This window comes from Mizuhopecten yessoensis, unplaced genomic scaffold, assembly GCF_002113885.1.
Source record: "Mizuhopecten yessoensis strain PY_sf001 unplaced genomic scaffold, ASM211388v2 scaffold9963, whole genome shotgun sequence".
Taxonomy (NCBI): Eukaryota; Metazoa; Mollusca; class Bivalvia; order Pectinida; family Pectinidae; genus Mizuhopecten; species Mizuhopecten yessoensis.
Genome location: NW_018408310.1, coordinates 37,859 through 58,283, shown reverse-complemented (window position 1 = coordinate 58,283; position 20,425 = coordinate 37,859). Strand labels below are relative to the sequence as shown.

The window sequence follows — 20,425 nt, the reverse complement described above, 5'->3', positions numbered from 1 at the left end:
ATTTTCAGCAGAAAATTGCTCAAACTTAGTCAGAATCATCTTGGGTAAATGAGAGTTTTACTTTGTAAAATTAGGATTCCTGCCCCATCCCCAGGGGCTAGGGCGGGGCCCCAAAGGGAACATTTACCAATATTTTCAAATTCTTATCCATTGATGACATGACAAGTATTGTATTTCACTTAGTTTACATGCTGATTTCCACATCACATCTAAACAATAAAATAAAGCTACCAGTATCTATGATATAACTCAGGTGACCGCTAAGGCCCTTGGGCCTCTTGTTTAATTATAGCCTTTGGCTGAGGTCGATATCTGGATTTATCGACCCGAGAAAAGATGTATTAACGGAGGACACAGTCCGAGGTCAATATTTCTTTTCTCGTGTCGATAAATCCAGGTATTGACTGAAGTTAAAGTCTACAATTGTTTTATTATTTTACAAAACAGTAATGAAAGCAATCTAAAAAAAACACAACAAAAAAGCTTTCGGAAGTGGGACGATGCATTGTTTGGAGGCACGTCATTCTTCTATTTTTAGAAACACCCAGTCCTTCAACAAAAATCATGCGCTCCAAGTCAATATCGGTTTTTATCGGTGGACACGTGATGCACTCCTGACCAATCACTTGTCGGGAATAATATGAAAAAATAATAAAATTATATATAACCACTAATCATAAAATATGAATGCATAAAATGATATTTTTTTTATCTGAATTACAGTAACTGGTAATAGGAAGATTGTTTCACAAAAAAATATTTCATCACTTTTGGTGGAACTGAAAATTACAAGGTATCATTTCAAAATAATCACCATGTTTTACAATCATTCAATGAACTACTTGTTTTTACAAATTGCTGTATAATTAATTCTGTATCCACATCCTCAGGTTTTCCACAAACCATTACTGGAGGGTAATGGTATGACAGAGGAGGAGTTGGCAGCCATCTTTGTCAACTGGAATGAGCTGATCGTGTGCAATACAAAGTTGTCAAAGTAAGTCGCTGATAAAATCCTGTAAGTTTGTGGTCAAAGATTATTTGATGTAGAGGTCAAATAGACAAACTGAACAATAGACGCAGATGATTGGTTTTAACAATAGTTGAATCACTTATTTGAGAACGATAAAGCACAGTATACCATACAATTCTTTTTGCCAAGTGTAAAGTTACCAGTATTATCATATACATATCGGTTTTCATTGCACAGATGGATCTTTGAGTACCCCTGTGAAATGTTTTTGAACAATGCAAGAACAGTTCTTTAACTGCTCTAGAAGGAAAGGGCAAGAATATTTCATTAACAGTTCAAGTACAGTACATGAATGTTAAATGAGTCAAACTGTCTATTAAAAGAGCATGCTTCAGCTAACTTGAATATATCACATTTTGAAGGAATTTCCTCCGTATGAGAATTCTCAGTATCCTACCTATCATGCTTGTCACTATTATAACAACAATCTCTCCACGTGTAGGGCGATGAAGGTGCGTAAAAAGATGCGTGGGAAAGGTCAAGTGATCCAAGTCATTGGAGACATTCTATGTGAAAACGTAAGTGTTTGTCACCCTCTGTCCTAAAATCACAATAATGGAAACTTCCGCTGTCAAACCACAAATATGTGTGATATTGTGATGGTAACATTATCTACAATAGGGGCACATTTGGGTATCTGGTTGAAACGGTTGAACCTGTAAAGAAAACGACAGGAACAGATCTCAACCGAGGCTGTCCTCAGGAAAATTTGGCACGTGTAGATTGAGGGGTCCAGACGTACCTGACCGAAACTAAAATGCTGACTATTGCCAGTTTGCATTATTTCTTTATAAAACAATGTCAATGTAATTCAGTGGGAGGATGAAAGAAGGGCATACTTTTCTTGATACATTGTTTTTTATTCTCCGAAACTGCATTTTTAGCTCTGTTTATAGAAGGGTCCAAGTGCATTCGTTTATCGTGGAATATTTCTGCGCCACACGTACCGTTTCAACCGGGATACGCGAATGTAGCCTAGGTCTGTAAGAACATGTATATTTTGTATACAGAGAAATTTACACAGCAGTTTAACTTTTGCCTTTTTTGCTTACCATGATGAGGGCCATTTTTTCTTTACAGTATATACTTTTTGCCTTTGTTCTGGGTTGACACGAATATTTGTCCACCTGAGAAAAGTTATGTCCCTTGCTGGCGAAGATCTGTTATTTTTTCATGCTGTCAATATCCGCCATGTTGACAAGTAGGTGGTCACATTCAGAACTCCTCAGAAGTCATCCTTTCAAGTGGCGCATCAAATATGAATGCATAACAAACTTGTGAAGGGCAAAGTTAATGCTGTGTGACTATGGATTTTATCAGTGAAGGTCATTAGTTTTACTGAACGAAAGTTTCCCGTGCAGCATACTGTAGTTGACAGTTCTCCCCTCTGCAAGAATCTAACTACATTGTTTCCTTGACAACAACTGTATGCCAGATTGATCACTATTTGGCTGTCAAGATAATAATAAGAAATCCAGATTAACTGTCACCATTGTATTGTCATCAGTGAATTGAAAATATTGAATACATTTTTTTCTACTCACTCATTAATTATAACAGTGACTGTTTTTGTTTTCTAAGATTCATAATTTTTTCAAAATTCAAAATTATCATCCTGTTAACCCTTTCACCACTGTAGACCATAATGGACTTATCCACATAAGCGCATGGCAGATTCCACTGAAGTTACATAGGGGTGAAAGGGTTAATTAATTCACTTTTGTAATGATCCTGTTTCTTCTGCCTTACAGTTGCCTCACTTGACACCCTATATCCGTTTCTGTAGCTGTCAACTCAACGCAGCAGCCCTACTTCAACATAAAACAGAAAACTCACCAGAGTTTAAAGAACTTCACAAGGTAACATCGTCAACCAAGCAGAATGTCGTGTTTACTTCAGTTCATGTCTGTGTATATATCTGTGTATATTTCACTTGATCAAATCAATATTAATATTTTCTTAGAAGACTTACCTGAATACTTTGATGCTTTGTGGAATGTGTAACTTTGACATCAAATATCCTGTATGCTTAGTGCTGTCAAATACCGGCATGCGTTTATTGTACTTAAACTAAAAAAAAACATGTTTTCTTTGAAGTTGTAGAAAAGATGATCTAAAAGCATTGATTTTCAACATAAATGTATTTCTGAGGAGAGTTGTTTAACTGCTGTACTTGTTGTGAGATTTTGTGGGACATATGAATCGGATTAAAACCTCTTTTGCCAGATCAATAAAAATAAATCTCCAACATGATAAAAAAAAATCATATGATTAACTGACTGTGGATGTGGTTCTGTATGAAGCTATGAACATACATTTATTTAATTCCAATATATAGTAGCTCATTGGCACAATTTAACTATGAATCAGCAAAATGTATTTAAAAATCTTCAATAACATTTATTACATGCATGAATATTTCTCGCAATCACATTGGTCGGAACCTATACACGTGACCAGTCCTCAAAAAGTCTTATTATATGCATGAAAATTTCTCGCAATCACATTGGTTGGAACCTATACACGTGACCAGTCCTCAAAAAGTCATGTAGACTGGTTATCCGGTGAGTATCGATTTCTAAATATAGCCTGTATGGAAATTCCCCGGAACCTGTCGTAGCGCATGCGCAGTTAGACTGGAACGCGATCTGTCAGACGACATTAGAAGATGGCTGCTGGCGAACGTTTCTCCTCCGTTACATCAGAAAATTACCAAAACTATTTGAGGATAAAGATGCTGTTAACGTTAAAAGGCCATTGGACACGCAGTGCATGTCCTCCATGCTTATCTTAAGAAAAATAATCTAGACGATGCCTAGACGCGTACAAAAATCAAAACCTTTAGTTTTGTTTTGTTTTATTTTATTGTTGAAACATAATAAAACAGTTATGGGCTTTTGTGCTGGTAAATATGATGTGATTTGAACCTGAAAGAGTGATATTGACCGAGGCTTCGTATTCACCAGCACAAAAGTCCATAATTGTATAATGTATGATGTATGTGGTATCATGTTTTATGTGTTACAGAAATGTGTGACAGATCCACGGACGAAAGGCATGCCTCTCAGTAGCTTCCTCCTGAAACCAATGCAGAGAATAACCAAGTACCCACTAATGATAGGGAAGGTAGGTATACACAAGCACCACTGATCAGCAGATATATAGGTATTCCTGGTGTAGCTTCCTTCTCGGAGGATAACCAAGTACCCACTAATGATAGGGAAGGTAGGTATACATAAACACCACTGATCAGCAGATATATAGGTATTCCTGGTGTAGCTTCCTTCTCGGAGGATAACCAAGTACCCACTTATGATAGGGAAGGTAGGTATACATAAACACCACTGATCAGCAGATATATAGGTATTCCTGGTGTAGCTTCCCTCTCGGAGGATAACCAAGTACCCACTTATGATAGGGAAGGTAGGTATACATAAACACCACTGATCAGCAGATATATAGGTATTCCTGGTGTAGCTTCCTTCTCGGAGGATAACCAAGTACCCACTTATGATAGGGAAGGTAAGTATACATAAACACCACTGATCAGCAGATATATAGGTATTCCTGGTTTAGCTTCCCTCTCGGAGGATAACCAAGTACCCACTTATGATAGGGAAGGTAGGTATACACAAGCACCACTGATCAGCAGATATATAGGTATTCCTGGTGTAGCTTCCTTCTCGGAGGATAACCAAGTACCTTCTTATGATAGGGAAGGTAGGTATACACAAACACCACTGATCAGCAGATATATATAGGATCTTAAATGAGTTTCCATTTCATATGAGATTTATGAAACAAGTCTAACGATTTTTTTAATATTGTGCGTCTCTGGCGAGCTAAAATAAAAACTTTGTGACGAGTTTCATAAATTTCAAATGAAATGAAAACGAGTGTAAAATCCTTTTTAACACATTGTCAAGATTTGTGGCATTCATTCGTGTAAAACGACAATTTTCATGCAGCCTTGAAATGTAAAAAGATGCCATTTTGACTCCAGTGCGCAAGTCTGTGACGTCATGTACCAGCCAATTACAGGGCTGAAAGGTCATATTACATGGGTTAGTATGCTAAAAAATTGACATGGGCATATTCACTGGATAACACATTACATTATGTGATAAGTTTGTATAAAGGTTAAACCTGCAGTAGAAGGCTTCCTTCTCGGAGAATCACCAAGTACTCACTTATGATAGAAAAGAAATGAATAACACTAAAATAACTCTGTTTACAGTATGAAAGTTCACTACAGCGTATTTTGTTATAAGGAGGCACGGTAGTCTAGTGGAAGGACATGGTTGGGTAGTGCTAGAATTGTTGAATGCTAGCTGTGAGCGCATCAACATAGTAATCTGTTCTTTAACCACCTTACATAATTAAGGACTGGCTTTTGTTCCCAGATCCTGCAGTACACCCCAGTGGGCCACCCCGATCATCAGAATCTGATGGATGCTCTGTCCAAAGCAGAGGAACTGTGTAGCCAGGTCAACGAGGGCGTACGTGAACGGGAGAATTCTGACCGTCTCGAGTGGCTTTTTAATCATGTCCAGTGTGATGGTCTATCGGAGGTAAGTAGGCAAAGTCAAGGTCATACGTACGCGGATTTGGAGAAATGTTGTCGGTATTATTATACTGTAACCTGATGTTGAGTAGTCTGTCAGGAATTATTCTGCATGCAATATAATGTGAATCATATTCTGCATGCAATATAATGTGAATCATATTCTGCATGCAATATAATGTGAATCATATTCTGCATGCAATATAATGTGAATCATATTCTGCATGCAATATAATGTGAATCATATTCTGCATGCAATATAATGTGAATCATATTCTGCATGCAATATAATGTGAATCATATTCTGCATGCAATATAATGTGAATCATATTCTGCATGCAATATAATGTGAATCATATTCTGCATGCAATATAATGTGAATCATATTCTGCATGCAATATAATGTGAATCATATTCTGCATGCAATATAATGTGAATCATATTCTGCATGCAATATAATGTGAATCATATTCTGCATGCAATATAATGTGAATCATATTCTGCATGCAATATAATGTGAATCATATTCAATTCTCAGATTGTATTACCGGTACATGTTTGTAATGGGTAAGAACAGAATATTGTATAGTCTCAAATATGACTTTAAGAACAATGAAACAGGAAACATATACTAGCTATTGTTCTTTTTCATCAATTAATCAAAATGTGTCAATTCAGCAAATGCAAATATTCAATATGTAAAAATTAATCCAATGAATCAGTTGTATTGGACACAAGCTTAAGATAATGTGTCATGTAAGACCAGAGATAATCTCTTCTACTAGACATAAGATCATCCATCTTTGGCCAAAGATAAAATGTTGTATAAGATAAAGATGATATGTTTTACCAGGATGACTTCTTTCATCTGAAATTGTAAGGTGTTTTGTTTTCAGAAAATTACATTTAACTCGGTAACAAACTGCCTGGGACCAAGGAAACTGTTATACTCAGGGACACTGTACAAGGTAGGACTACAAACTTTTCTTTCTCCCTGGTATGGGTAAACACAGCTGGATCGCAAACAGGTGATGACACATCCTGATGTATGTCAGGTCAACTGAGTTTATTCAGGTGATTTTATAATGTGAGGTTGGTACAAATATCACCACAACTGGGAGTGACAAAGCTGACAGTGGCAGTGAAGGTCAAAATTATTATCTGTGAGTTTGATGCATTAATGGACAAGCTTCTGTCTACTAGGTTAAGCTTATATTGATCTTTGCCTGAATGCTGAACACATATATAGCCTTTTAATTGTATGTTTTCATTTTGGTAACTCCATATATATATATATATATGATATGATATTGTTACTTTAGCTCACCTGGCACAAAGTGCCAATTGAGCTTGGGGTATGGTGTATTGTCCATTGTCTGACAACTTTATATTTCAAACAAATTCTTCTTAAGAATTTGAGGACCTTTGGCCAGTAAGTACCTGGGAGTGCTACAAATTTTCCTCAAATACATGACCTTGAACTACTTTCAAGGTCAAAGGGGTCAAAATATTTAAAAACGTTTAAAATAACTTTTTCTGAATAACCAGGAGGTCCAGAGTGATGATACTTGGCCAGTAGATACCTGGGATGGAGTGCTATAAGCTTTCCTCAAATAAATGCCATTAAACTACTTTCAAGGTCAAAGGGGTCAAATATGTAAAAACCATTTTTTTTGAAATAGCCAGGTGGCTCAGGGCAATGATAGCAATATATGAAATATTTGCAAAACAACTTTTATAGAGAATATTTTCTCATGATTGCTCAAATATCCAGGTGAGCGGTTCTGGCCCTTAGGGCCTCTTGTATTTATATAAAATGTTGTTGTTGCTTCTTGTAAATGATATGTTACTTTATGTATATGAAATTTGTTACTTTGTATGATGAAATGGTGTGGTTAAATTACAGAACAAAAGTAACAAGGAGCTGGTTGGTTTCCTGTTTAACGACTTCCTGATGCTGGTGGTACCTCTGACCAGTTCCACGTCGGTGTTCGTGTTTGACCCCAAAGCAAAGGCTCAGTACAAGATGTACAAGTCGGTGAGTATCCCAGACCAAAGGCCTCATTCCTACCAGTACACACTGCTCCTGTAAACTTAGAAACTGTATAATCTTCAGAAATCATCCTTTGATTTAGATAAATCTTATTGATATTTTAATAAATGTTTACTTTTATAACATATAAGTAAATACAATATGTTGCAGCCAATTTTCCTAAATGAGGTGATGGTGAAAAAGAGCGCGGATGAAGATTCAGAGACTTGTCAGTTCCAGCTGTCTCACGTAGACCGAGTGTTTAACCTCCGATCAACCACCCAGACAGAACGGTAGGATCCCTAGGGCTTTCAAACATGGCATTCACTCAGAATGTTAGGTATTTTTGATAATCTACTGGAAATACACTCATAATGTAAGGTATTGTGCATACCTAAGTCTAACTGATTGAATTTGAATGTTCGGTCGTGTTGACAAAGGTAAGTCTACCTGATATACATTGTTAGATCTTGTGAATATATCGGACTGAAATACACTAAGAATATTAAGTTTTGTGGGCAAATCTGACTTATAAACATCATGTGTTCGGTGTTATTGGTAAGTCTACCTGCAACTCACTCAGTGAGTCACGGTAGTCCAGTGGTAGGAAGCCGGGCTCATGCCCGAAGGGTTACGGGTTCGAGTCAAGTCACGGCATTGTGTTGTATTTTTGGACAAGATACTTTACTTTGCATGTTTCACTCTACTCAGCTGTACACGAGTATGTTGTTCAGCAGTGCTAGAATTGTTGAATGCTAGCTGTCAGCAGAAACGGCTGTATGCTCCCCATGGAGTTGAGAAAGATATTGGCTGGTTGCAAGGCCTTATAAACACGAATAATAATTTGCGAACCACCACTTTGAGACGACCTATGAACTAGGTTGTGATACATAGGTATACAAGAACCTCAAATTATTATTATTATTATTATTAGTGTTAAGTTTTGTGAATAAGTTTGGTCAAAATACACCATACAACAGCTCTTGTACTTACATGTTGTAACAAACTTTCACAAATAGGACCGGTACTCCATATGGCCACATCCACTGTCATGTTCTGTTACAGGGATGCTTGGTGTAAGAAAATAGAAGCAGCTTCGCGACACTACCTGGAAACGGAGAAACAGAAGCGTGAGAAGACACACCAATGTAAGTGACATCCTACAACTGTTCACCATGTAACTGATACTACTCCCAAGTTCACTGCCATTTTGACAATTATCAAACATATATACTACTTTTTCTACAAATCACTCAATTACTATAATAGTCTTGATGGAATCAAATATATAGTTCACCTCATTACACAGTCGTATTACTGTATAACATTATTCAATTATTTTATAATTTGCTCAGTTATTTAAGGATGCTCCTAAAGTAAGTGTCCTCTGTAGAGGCTGTAGCCTACGCTTACTTACTAAGTGACAATTATAGCACCTTTAGCCTTCACTTACTTCTGAAGTAAATGTCCCCTGTAGCCTACACTTACTACTGAAGTTAGTGTTACCTGTAGCCTTCACTTACTTCTGAAGTTAGTGTCCCCTGTAGCCTACACTTACTACTGAAGTTAGTGTTACCTGTAGCCTTCACTTACTTCTGAAGTAACTGTCCCCTGTAGCCTACACTTGCTACTGAAGTTAGTGTTACCTGTAGCCTAAACTTACTACTTAAGTTAGTGCCCCCTGTAGCCTCCTCTTACTTCTGAAGTTAGGGTCCCCTTTAGCCTACACTTACTTCGGAAGTAAATGTCCCCCGTAGCCTACACTTACTACAGTTATTTAAGGATGCTCCTAAAGTAAGTGTCCTCTGTAGAGGCTGTAGCCTACGCTTACTTACTAATTGACAATTAGAGCACCTTTAGCCTTCACTTACTGCTGAAGTTAGTGTTCCCTGTAGCCTTGACTTACTACTGAAGTTAGGGTCCCCTTTAGCCTACACTTACTGCTGAAGTTAGTGTCCCTTGTATCCTTCACTTTCTTCTGAAGTAAATGTCCCATGTAGCCACCACTTACTACTGAAGCTAGTGTCCCCTGTAGGCTTCACTTACTTCAGAAGTTAGTTACCCCTGTAGCCTACCCTTACTTCAGAAGTTAGTTACCCCTGTAGCCTACATTTATTTCTGAAGTAAATGTCCCATGTAGCCACCACTTACTACTGAAGTTATTGTTCCCTGTAGCCTTGACTTACTACTGAAGTTATTGTTCCCTGTAGCCTTCCCTTACTTCGGATGTTAGTGTCCCCTATAGCCTACACTTACTCCTGATGTTAGTGTCCCCAGTAGCCTACACTTACTGCTGAAGTTAGTGTTCCCTGTTGCCTTCACTTACTACCGAAGTTAATGTCCCCTGTAGCCTACGCTTACTTACTAATTGACAATTAGAGCACCTTTAGCCTTCACATACTTCTGAAGTAAATGTCCCCTTTAGCCTTCACTTACTACCGAAGTTAATGTCCCCTGTAGCCAACACTTACTACTGAAGTTAGTGTCCCCTGTAGCCTACACTTACTTCAGAAGTTAGTGTCCCCTGCAGCCTACACTTACTTCTGAAGTAAATGTCCCCTGTAGCCTTCACTTACTTCAGAAGTTAGTGTCCCCTGTAGCCTACACTTACTACTGAAGTTAGGGTCCCCTGTAGCCTACACTTACTTCTGAAGTTAGTGTCCCCTGTAGCCTACACTTACTTCAGAAGTTAGTGTCCCCTGTAGCCTTCACTTACATCTGAAGTAAATGTCCCTTGTATCCTTCACTTACTTCTGAAGTAAATGTCCCCTGTAGCCTTCACTTACTTTAGAAGTTAGTGTCCCCTGTAGCCTACACTTACTTCAGAAGTTAGTGTCCCCTGCAGCCTGCACTTACTTCTGAAGTAAATGTCCCCTGTAGCCTACACTTACTTCTGATGTTAGTGTCCCATGAAGCCTACACTTACTTCTGAAGTTAGGGTCCCCTGTAGCCTACACTTACTTCTGAAGTTAGTGTCCCCTTTAGCCTACACTTACTTCTGAAGTTAGTGTCCCCTGTAGCCTACACTTGCTACTGAAGTTAGTGTTACCTGTAGCCTTCAATTACTTCAGTAAATGTCCCCTGTTACACTTACTTCTGAAGTTAGTGTCCCCTGTAGCCTACACTTACTTTTGAAGTTAGTGTCCCCTGTAGCCTTCACTTACTACTGAAGTTAGTGTCCCCTGTAGTCTACACTTACTTCTGATGTTAGTGTCCCCTGTAGCCTTCACTTACTTCTGATGTTACTGTCCCCTGTAGCCTTCACTTACTACTTAAGTTAGTGCCCCCTGTAGCCTACACTTACTTCTGAAGTTAGTGTCCCCAGTAGTCTACACTTTACATGCATTGAGACATGAGACTTTTGGCTTAGATTTCTTTAACAGTTGTTTTCAATTATCTGTTTTGAAAATTTTAAATTGTAATGAAAAGAGACAATGTTTAATGTTATACAGTATTCTGTACTACCGGAATGATCAGGATCTTTTGACTGTTCAATAATCTTGAATGTATTCTTAAAATTTGACGATATCCTTCAGTTACAGGCCTTTTTCTTACCTATATATTTCGGCCAAAATTGGGCTGCAGTTTCTTTCATATTCAGACATTTTAATAAATTTAAAAAAAATATTTCGCTTGCAGCATACTTCAAAATTAACTTCATATTAAGAAAAACTACAATAAAAAATCAGAAAGTAGCAATTATGAAATACCCAGGAAAATCCCTGATTTATTTTACTGCTGTAGTTCATTTTCCTTACAATTATTATTTTCATAAGCATCACTCATAAATCAATAAGTCATGAGGTGTTGGAGGTGGGTTTACGTGATTGGAATGGATGTTTGGGTAATTCAGATTATTAAAAAAATTCTTGTTCTTCATTTTACTTCACAAGTTTGATATGTAATTAAGTATTTTGTGTCTGTAAAATTGCCTCCCAATCCTCCTGAATATATATGTTCATTTGTATGATAAACTCTCCAATATTTTCCTTGATAATAAACTAAATTGTTACAGTGATCAGATGTGAAATCCAGGAAAAAAACAAATTCTACAAATAAGTATAGGGTATCATTTGATGGCCTGTGAAATCCAGGAAAAAAACAAATTTCACAAATAAGTATAGGGTATCATTAGATGGCCTGTGAAATCCAGGAAAAAAACAAATTTCACAAATAAGTATAGGGTATCATTAGATGGCCTGTGAAATCCAGGAAAAACAAATAATTTCATAATTAAGTATAGGGTATCATTTGATGGCCTGTGGAATCCAGGAACAAAACAAATTCCACAATTAAGTGTAGGTTATCATTTGATAGCCTGTGGAATCCAGGAACAAAACAAATTTCACTATTAAGTATAGGGTATCATTAGATGGCCTATGAAATCCAGGAAAACAAATAATTTCACAATTATGTATAGGGTATCATTTGATGGCCTGTGGAATCCAGGAACAAAACAAATTCCACAATTAAGTGTAGGTTATCATTTGATAGCCTGTGGAATCCAGGAACAAAACAAATTTCACTATTAAGTATAGGGTATCATTAGATGGCCTATGAAATCCAGGAAAACAAATAATTTCACAATTATGTATAGGGTATCATTTGATGGCCTGTGGAATCCAGGAACAAAACAAATTCCACAATTAAGTGTAGGTTATCATTTGATAGCCTGTGGAATCCAGGAACAAAACAAATTTCACTATTAAGTATAGGGTATCATTAGATGGCCTATGAAATCCAGGAAAACAAATAATTTCACAATTATGTATAGGTTATCATTTGATGGCCTGTGGAATCCAGGAACAAAACAAATTTCACTATTAAGTATAGGGTATCATTAGATGGCCTATGAAATCCAGGAAAACAAATATTTTCACAATTATGTATAGGGTATCATTTGATGGCCTGTGGAATCAAGGAACAAAACAAATTTCACAATTAAGTGTAGGTTATCATTTGATAGCCTGTGGAATCCAGGAACAAAACAAATTTCACAATTAAGTGTAGGGTATCATTTGATGGCCTGTGAAATCCAGGAAAACAAATAATTTCACAATTAAGTATAGGGTATCATTAGATGACCTGTGAAATCCAGGAAAAGAACAAATTTCACAAATAAGTATAGGGTATCATTAGATGGCCTGTGAAATCCAGGAACAAAACAAATCCTACAATTAAATTTTGGTCAATTATAAAATAGGTTCTGTTAACTGTTCCTTTACAGTACTTATCTGACAGTAAGCCCATGCCTGGTAGTTACCCCACCAATGTATTGGAATTCAGTAGGAATTCAAACCCATGCAATATCTCTGACCTGTTATAAGTCTGTGTCCTCCTTTAAATAAGAGATTATGAGTTAGTCCTCTGAACTTATCATAGGGTAGATATGGTGAACTTATCATAGGGTGGATATGGTTAACTTATCATAGGGTGGATATGGTTAACTTATCATAGGGTGGATATGGTGAACTTATCATAGGGTGGATATTGTGAACTTATCATAGGTTGGATATAGTGAACTTATCATAGGGTAGATATGGTCAACTTATCATAGGGTGGATATGGTGAACTTACCATAGGGTGGATATGGTGAACTTATCATAGGGTGGATATGGTGAACTTATCCTAGGGTAGATATGGTGAACTTATCAAAGGGTAGATATGGTGAACTTATCATCGGGTAGATATGGTTAACTTATCATAGGCTAGATATGGTACTCTTGATTTTGTCTTTCACTTTCTAAATCACTAAGCTGTCTTGAATTAAAAAAAACAAAAACCATTTTCATTTGTTTTTACGTGTATACAGCAAACGAGTTTGAAACAATCATCAATATATATTCCTGTTTCCTGGTATACGGGTATCTGTAAATGGCTTAACTTACTGATAACCTTCCTGAGGTGTTTTTTTCTGTATCCGTGATGATGACCAATTTCTAATATAAAGAATCTAGATGTCCAAATTTTTGTTGAGCGTAATGAAATTAAAAAATCTGCCTTGTTTATACAACACACTACCTGCTTACTTTTCTTTCATTGTTCAAACTCTTTGGTTGGTGAACTTTGCTCCACATTGATGTCTGAAACATTTTATATCTCAAAGGATGCTGAGTTGTTTAAAGATCAAAATTTATATACAAATAACATCTGAACAGGATGAGATAAATGTATTAATATTACAACTAGGAAAATGTATTAAAAGCTATTATTGAATGGCCAACAGTTTCGGTAACATTTTGACCCATCAGAAGATGGATAATCCATTTTTAAAACGCTGACATGTTAGATGTTATAATTATACATTTACAGGTAGTACCAATATATTCTGATCTCTTTGTGTATTCCGTCTTTTCGTATTGCAGAGTTATTTTCTCGTGTGAGCAGGTATTGATTGTTACGTCATTAGTTTGTGTGAGAAAATGACGTCGTTTTCTCAAGAAATGATGACGTTACTCTCACAAACAAATGACGTAACAATCAATACCTGCTATCAAGAGCAGATAACTCTGCAATACGAAAAGATTGAATAAGATAAATGTAAAACATGGAAGATTGTGATTTACATATCACAGAACCTGAATCCAATATCTCCACAAATTTGTCCCAGTTTCGGATTGTTAAGCAAACAGATATTTCCTTTAACCCTTTAATGGTAGACAATAATGGACTCATCCAGATGAATGTATGGTAGAGTCTACTCAAGTTACCTAGGGGTGAAAGGGTTAAGTAATCAGTGGCCAGGAATTTAGACATATATTTTTACATGTATCACAACAACATCATAATTCTAAAAGTGGCCATTTTGTTGGTGACTCAGATAAAGCCAGGATTATAGGGATCAAACATTTATCATCCTTTCTATCATATCATGCTGCTTTACTTTCCTCTCAGCTGTCACTAAGGCCAACATTGTTGGCCGCCTGCTGGTCATTATCGCCGAGGGTATAAACCTTGCGCCCTCACAGGACGGTAAGACCACACTGGGTTATCTCCCCTTCCACTCATTCTAGTCAGCCTTAAGTTATAATTATTCATGTGCTTTATTTTGTTTTGCATTGTTAAGCATCATGAATTTTGTTTGCTTTCATCCATTTTTCTTTCCATTAGTAGTTTTGTTGTTGTGAATTCATGGTTGCATGCTTTGTGCTTCAGAATCTATCAGAATGATAAAACTTTGTTTTGTGCTGAAAGTATTTATGATCCGAGATATGCAAATTCAACTGTTAGCAGATTATAACTGCATTCATAAAGGCAGTGTAACAGCTTCAAGCTTAATTATTATGTTTCCTGCATATTATATACTTTAACCCTTTCACCACTGTAGACCATCATGGACTCATCCAGATGAATGTATAGTAGAGTCAACTCAAGTTACCTAGTGGTGAAAGGGTTAATTACATATTTTGAATGTATAGGTGTTGTGGTAGAAATTCTGGGACTGAAAATTACTCCAGAATAAATATGAAAATTTGAATCAGTACATGTCTCATCAACACCTGACAAAGTGGACAATTTTACTATACAATGTGTCATTCTGCTGGATTGTCTGAAGTCACCTTTCACTTACCACAGTGAAGATCACAATCCTACATACATCATTTTCCCCACTGATTCCCTATCTGACCTAGTTCTAATGGCAACAAATCCATGGACATCAACTAAAGAATCAGCTTACAAGTTTTAAAAAAAAATAGTCAATCCTTTTCGTAAAAAAAATATAAATGTATACAAATCATCTAAAAATGTTAAAATTCTGTAGTAGGCCTAGGATTTGTGTTGGACATCATGGGACTCTAATATTAAAGCATATAACATAGAATCACCTTGGAATGGATAGAACCCAATATATTGGCCTAGAGTATTGTTAGTGTTAGATATAGAGGCATTGTAGTACAGGTATAACCCTATATTTTACCTAAAGTATCGTTTATATCAGATATGTAACCTGTGTTAGCTATTGCATGACTTTATTCTGTACTGTTGGTAAGTTATGTTTGACTTGCATGCGTGTTATGTCTGGGTACAGTGCGACACACAGGAGGGGTTGGCCGTCTGCTCGTGTTGATCCTCGAGGCCTGTCACCTACAACCCAGTGACGACAACGGTACTGTATACACACATTTCCATAGCAACCGATTTGTGCTTTTAATATTCTAAATTCTGTAATCTCGCATGCCATCATTCTGTGTTAAAAATCTCATAAATTATAAAAGGACAATGTTTTAATATCTTTCGGTATTTCTTATGTTAGGAGGAGGCACAGTAGTCTTGTGGTAGGACGCCGGGCTTGTGACCGAAGGGTCGTGGGTTCGAGTCATGTCACAGCACTGTGTTGTATCCTTGGACAAGATACTTTACTCCGCTTGTTCCAGTAATTTGTGAACCGCTTTGGGATGACCTACGAACTAGGTTGTGATGAAGCGGTATATAAGAACCTTAAATTATTATTATTGTTTATTATTATGTAAAGCGTACAGCATACAAAACAAATCACTTGGCTACGTTTAGTATTTTGAAAAGTTGATTTTAAAATTTCATGAAAAGTTAGTTAAAAGGTTCTTAGGAATAGTAGATCTGATTTTAGACAACCAAAACTATTGGCTTGTTGCTGAATATTGTCATTTTCATTCTGATGTTTTTGTAATTCGTGATTAAGATATGTACATGAAATTTTGTACAACTTGAAATCATCTAAGTGTTTGTAGATATATCACAGCCATTGCTGCTTATCACTGATATTGTGTGAATAATTATCCTGGTGATTAAGTTTTAAGTAACTTATATGTGAGAATTTAAATCTACAAAGTAAACAACAGTTTCAATTTGTCTTTAACTTAATATTTGATATACATACTCGAAATTTACGCTAAAAAATATCTTGAAAAATATAGTACTTTCAGTTCCAGAACACCGTGTCGAGCTGAATATACCTAAATATTTGTAAATACGACTCCAGACCTGTAATGACCAACTTTGACCCGATTGGTAGCTAAATGCAAAGCTTGCTGTAAATACATGATGATAGGATGACATAGCATTACAGTAGCAAGTTACCAAACTTAAAAACCTTAATAGAACACGGAAGAAAAAAAAATATTATATAGAAAAAATATTTTTCGCATTTCCTGCATACCTACTTTGAACTCCAAGCAAACACCATAGAGAATAGACAGATTCCCTGGATATTGGATCAGTGTTTCTATTAAATTCATGTAGTTTGACTGATTATCCTAGTCTCTTGATTATTCAAGGTGTTTTATTGAGACTGATTACACAAAGGTATGTTATTATTTTAAGATTTGTTAAGGGGGAAATTTTATTAAATGAAAAAATGAAAGACATCAATAAATAATTTCTCTTTAGTTTGCAAATTAACATTTATTTTGATACTGTTGACTAGATTATGAGTAAATGTCTGATTCAGATTTGTTTTAACACCTGCAGGAAAAAGTGACCCATTTTGTGAAGTTAGCATGGGAGTGCAGGAACACAAGACTAAGGTCATCAACTCAACTTTAAACCCTAAGTGGAACCAGTCCATGCAGTTCACCATCCGAGACGTAGAACAGGATGTCTTGTGTATTACAGTGTTCGACAGAGATCTGTTCTCCCCTAATGGTGAGATGCCTACTGTTCACAATCAACTTGTTCATTTTAAAACTGGTTGATAAAAATCTGAATACTCATAATACATGTTTACAAAATATTAAGCGGGAAATAAAACAACAATTTTGGTTGTTATCAATCCTCATTTTTAATTTAAAATAAAAGTTATTTATTAGGGCCCCTATACGGAGATACGGGTGCCCTATAGTAATCACTCTGTCTGTCTGTCTGTCTGTCTGTCTGTCCGTCCACAAATTTTGTTCATGGCTGATAACTTTGGTATTTATTGACCGATGTACATGAAACTTGGTCAAGATGTTCAGTTCACAAAAATACACATTGAGGTTAAAAGTCAAGGTCAAAGGTCAAGGTCATTAGGTTCAAATTTCAAGGTCAAATTTTGCATCTTTTCACTGATGAACATTTTGTTATGACCCTTTGTAGCAATGATGCTCAGAATTAAACAAGGAGTCAACTGACCAAAGGTCAAGGTCATCGGGTCAGGGGTCAAGGTCAAATTTTGTAGCCTTTCACTGGAGAACATTTTGGTATGACACTTTGAAGCAATGTTGGTCAGAATTAAACAAGGAGTCAATTGACCAAAGGTCAGGGTCACTGGGTCAAAGGTGAATGTTAAATTTTGTATCTTTTCCCTGATGAACATTTTGTTTTGGCATTATGCAGCAATGTTGGGTAGAATTAAACAAGGAGTCAATTGACCAAAGGTCAGGGTCACTGGGTCAAAGGTGAATGTTAAATTTTGTATCTTTTCCCTGATGAACATTTTGTTTTGGCATTATGCAGCAATGTTGGTCAGAATTAAACAAGGAGTCAATTGACCAAAGGTCAAGGTCACTGTGTCAAAGGTCACGGTCAAATTTTGTATCTTTTCTCTGATGAACATTTTTTTACGACTTTATGAAGCAAAGTTGGTCGGAATTTAACAAAGAGTCAACTGACTTAAGGTCAAGGTCACTCGGTCAAAGGTCAAGGTAAAATTCAGTATTTTTTTGCTGGTGAATATATCATTATGACACTTAGAAGCAATGTTTGTGGGAATTGAACAATGTGTCATTCTTGATGTTTATGGGGGATATATTGCCACAAGACGGGGCCCTTACTAACCTGTCAGTGTTCTAGTTCAAATTAGGCTATATGAGGCATACAACAAGATGTATTCCAGTTTTCATATTATCGTTAATAGCGCCTTCCACTTATAAGTACCCCTGCCCTTTTTTCAGCCGTTATTAAAAATCATATAAATGACCCCTTCCCAAACACCCTTCATTCTGGCCCTCTCCAGTTAACAAAATAAAGTATAATATACTCCTTATAAAAAACAGGGAACAATTTTGAAATTCCCCAGAAAAGGAATATATCCGACAACTGTGTTACCTGTACAGCAACTGACACAACTTCTGTTTTGTTATCTTAATACGCTCCCCCTTCGGCCAGATTTTAATGCACCCTGGTCGCTAATTATGATAAATACGGTAGCTAGTCCTCAGATGTTTTGTTATATCGGTCAACAATTTGATGGCGGCATCAAATTAATGATTCTTGGCTTGAAGAAAAAAAAACCATAACAGGTGATATGATTCCATGTTATCTACATAAAACTTTTATAACTGTTCATACTGCATATACAAAACAAATATACAATGCATAGAAATTGTGACAGTATTCACATTTACTTTGATTACAATTTCATATTTTACAGATTTCCTAGGACGGACAGAGATCTGTGTTAAGGAAATTATGGATGAAAACACCACCACTAAAGGACCAATCCAAAAGAGGCTGTTGTTACACGAAGTCAGCTCGGGGGAGGTTCTGGTGAAACTAGACCTCCAACTATATGACAAAGATACATAACAGCCACACACAGGACATCACTCCCTGGCCACTACTGTATCAACAGTGATGTACAGGGGTGAGACCTACAGTGTTAACTCGGGGGTGAACATCTTATTTGAAGGTGGCAAGTGTCTATACTTAATATCTTGAATCCACTTTCTTAGACTTTGTCCTGATATTTCAAAAAAGAACCAGTAACTTCATTTTTTTTTTAAACTGCAGAGGCTCCTCGTTGGTCTTGATATGATAATCTTCTTATTTTGTATGATGGCTGAATAGGAAGTATTCCATTTTTAATGCAGAATCCCGTCTTAAACGTTGTAACATTTGGAAAACCAAAGCCCCTTTTGTATGGGGGTATGTTTTACAAATCCTTATGTTGGAATGGACTTTCAGCTGCAGTAGTCTCCCTGCTGGAGACTTTCCGGTGCTTGTGAGTAAATAATGGATGGAAGATCTTGTTATCTTGATGTCCTCAAGGTTTTGACGGATGGACTGCACAGTCACGGTAACTTGCAGCATACTCCAGTTGGTCAGATGATATAGCTGTGATTTTTCTAGCCTACAGTGAGTGCTCTTTAAGCCACAGCCTACCCCCTATCAACGCAGCATTACGACAGATATTCACCATTGTTTGGCCCACATGAAATCCTATGTTTAAAATGTTGTGATTGAGATCGTGTATAATAGGTATTGCTTGGTTTGTACGGTATGTATATGATAGGTGTTTCTGTTTGTTGTGTATTTAACCATTGACAGTCATGTCCAATCTTGATTCACATTTCATTATAAAAGAATATTTTGCTTTTCCAAGAAATATTCGCTCTTTTTTGTATAATTTTTTTTTTAAACTTGTTCAAACACTGTCATATACACACTAAATCAAAATGAGCTATTCAATGACTATTACAGTAAAATATTGGTCAGAAAGTGAAAAAAGGGGGAAAAATGAGATGAACATTTGTATATTAAAGACAAGTTGTTAATGAGATCACAATTCAACAATATCCACTCCGTATACAATGGTTTTACTGAATTTTGTTGCACATTTTCATGATTAGTTCATCATAATCCAGCTCCTGTGTTATATAAACTGTAAAAATTGTAACACTGTATAGTACTTATCAAAGGTAAAGACATATTAGAATGTATTACCGATGTCGCTATCACAAAATATTTATTTAAGTCCTTTTCTAGAGAAATGTACAACATAATGACATCTAATAATGTACTTACTGTTGTTGTAATACAAAACAAAAATAAAAATACTACTGGGATCCAGCACTTTACTAGTGTGGCTAATGCAGCTGTAGCATAGTATCAAAATGAA

General features: G+C 36.3%; 1 protein-coding gene across 3 annotated transcripts in view; it reads left to right on the top strand.

Annotated features, from left to right (window-relative positions):
- LOC110459045 (intersectin-1-like) overlaps positions 1–19,981 on the top strand; it is a 65,432-nt gene extending 45,451 nt beyond the window's left edge. Inside the window, exons 34-45 of one of the 3 annotated variants that reach the window (XM_021511079.1) lie at positions 891–997; positions 1,476–1,551; positions 2,785–2,892; positions 4,061–4,159; positions 5,437–5,604; positions 6,494–6,565; positions 7,504–7,635; positions 7,801–7,922; positions 8,695–8,777; positions 15,659–15,736; positions 17,077–17,250; positions 18,959–19,981. In XM_021511079.1, coding sequence (XP_021366754.1) covers positions 891–997; positions 1,476–1,551; positions 2,785–2,892; positions 4,061–4,159; positions 5,437–5,604; positions 6,494–6,565; positions 7,504–7,635; positions 7,801–7,922; positions 8,695–8,777; positions 15,659–15,736; positions 17,077–17,250; positions 18,959–19,113 — 1,374 coding nt within the window. In that variant the 3' untranslated portion in view covers positions 19,114–19,981. Of the gene's footprint in view, positions 1–890; positions 998–1,475; positions 1,552–2,784; positions 2,893–4,060; positions 4,160–5,436; positions 5,605–6,493; positions 6,566–7,503; positions 7,636–7,800; positions 7,923–8,694; positions 8,778–14,523; positions 14,602–15,658; positions 15,737–17,076; positions 17,251–18,958 lie in introns of those variants that run through there. The other 2 variants (XM_021511081.1, XM_021511082.1) reach the window with 2 other exon arrangements.
- The last annotated feature ends 444 nt before the right edge of the window (positions 19,982–20,425 follow it).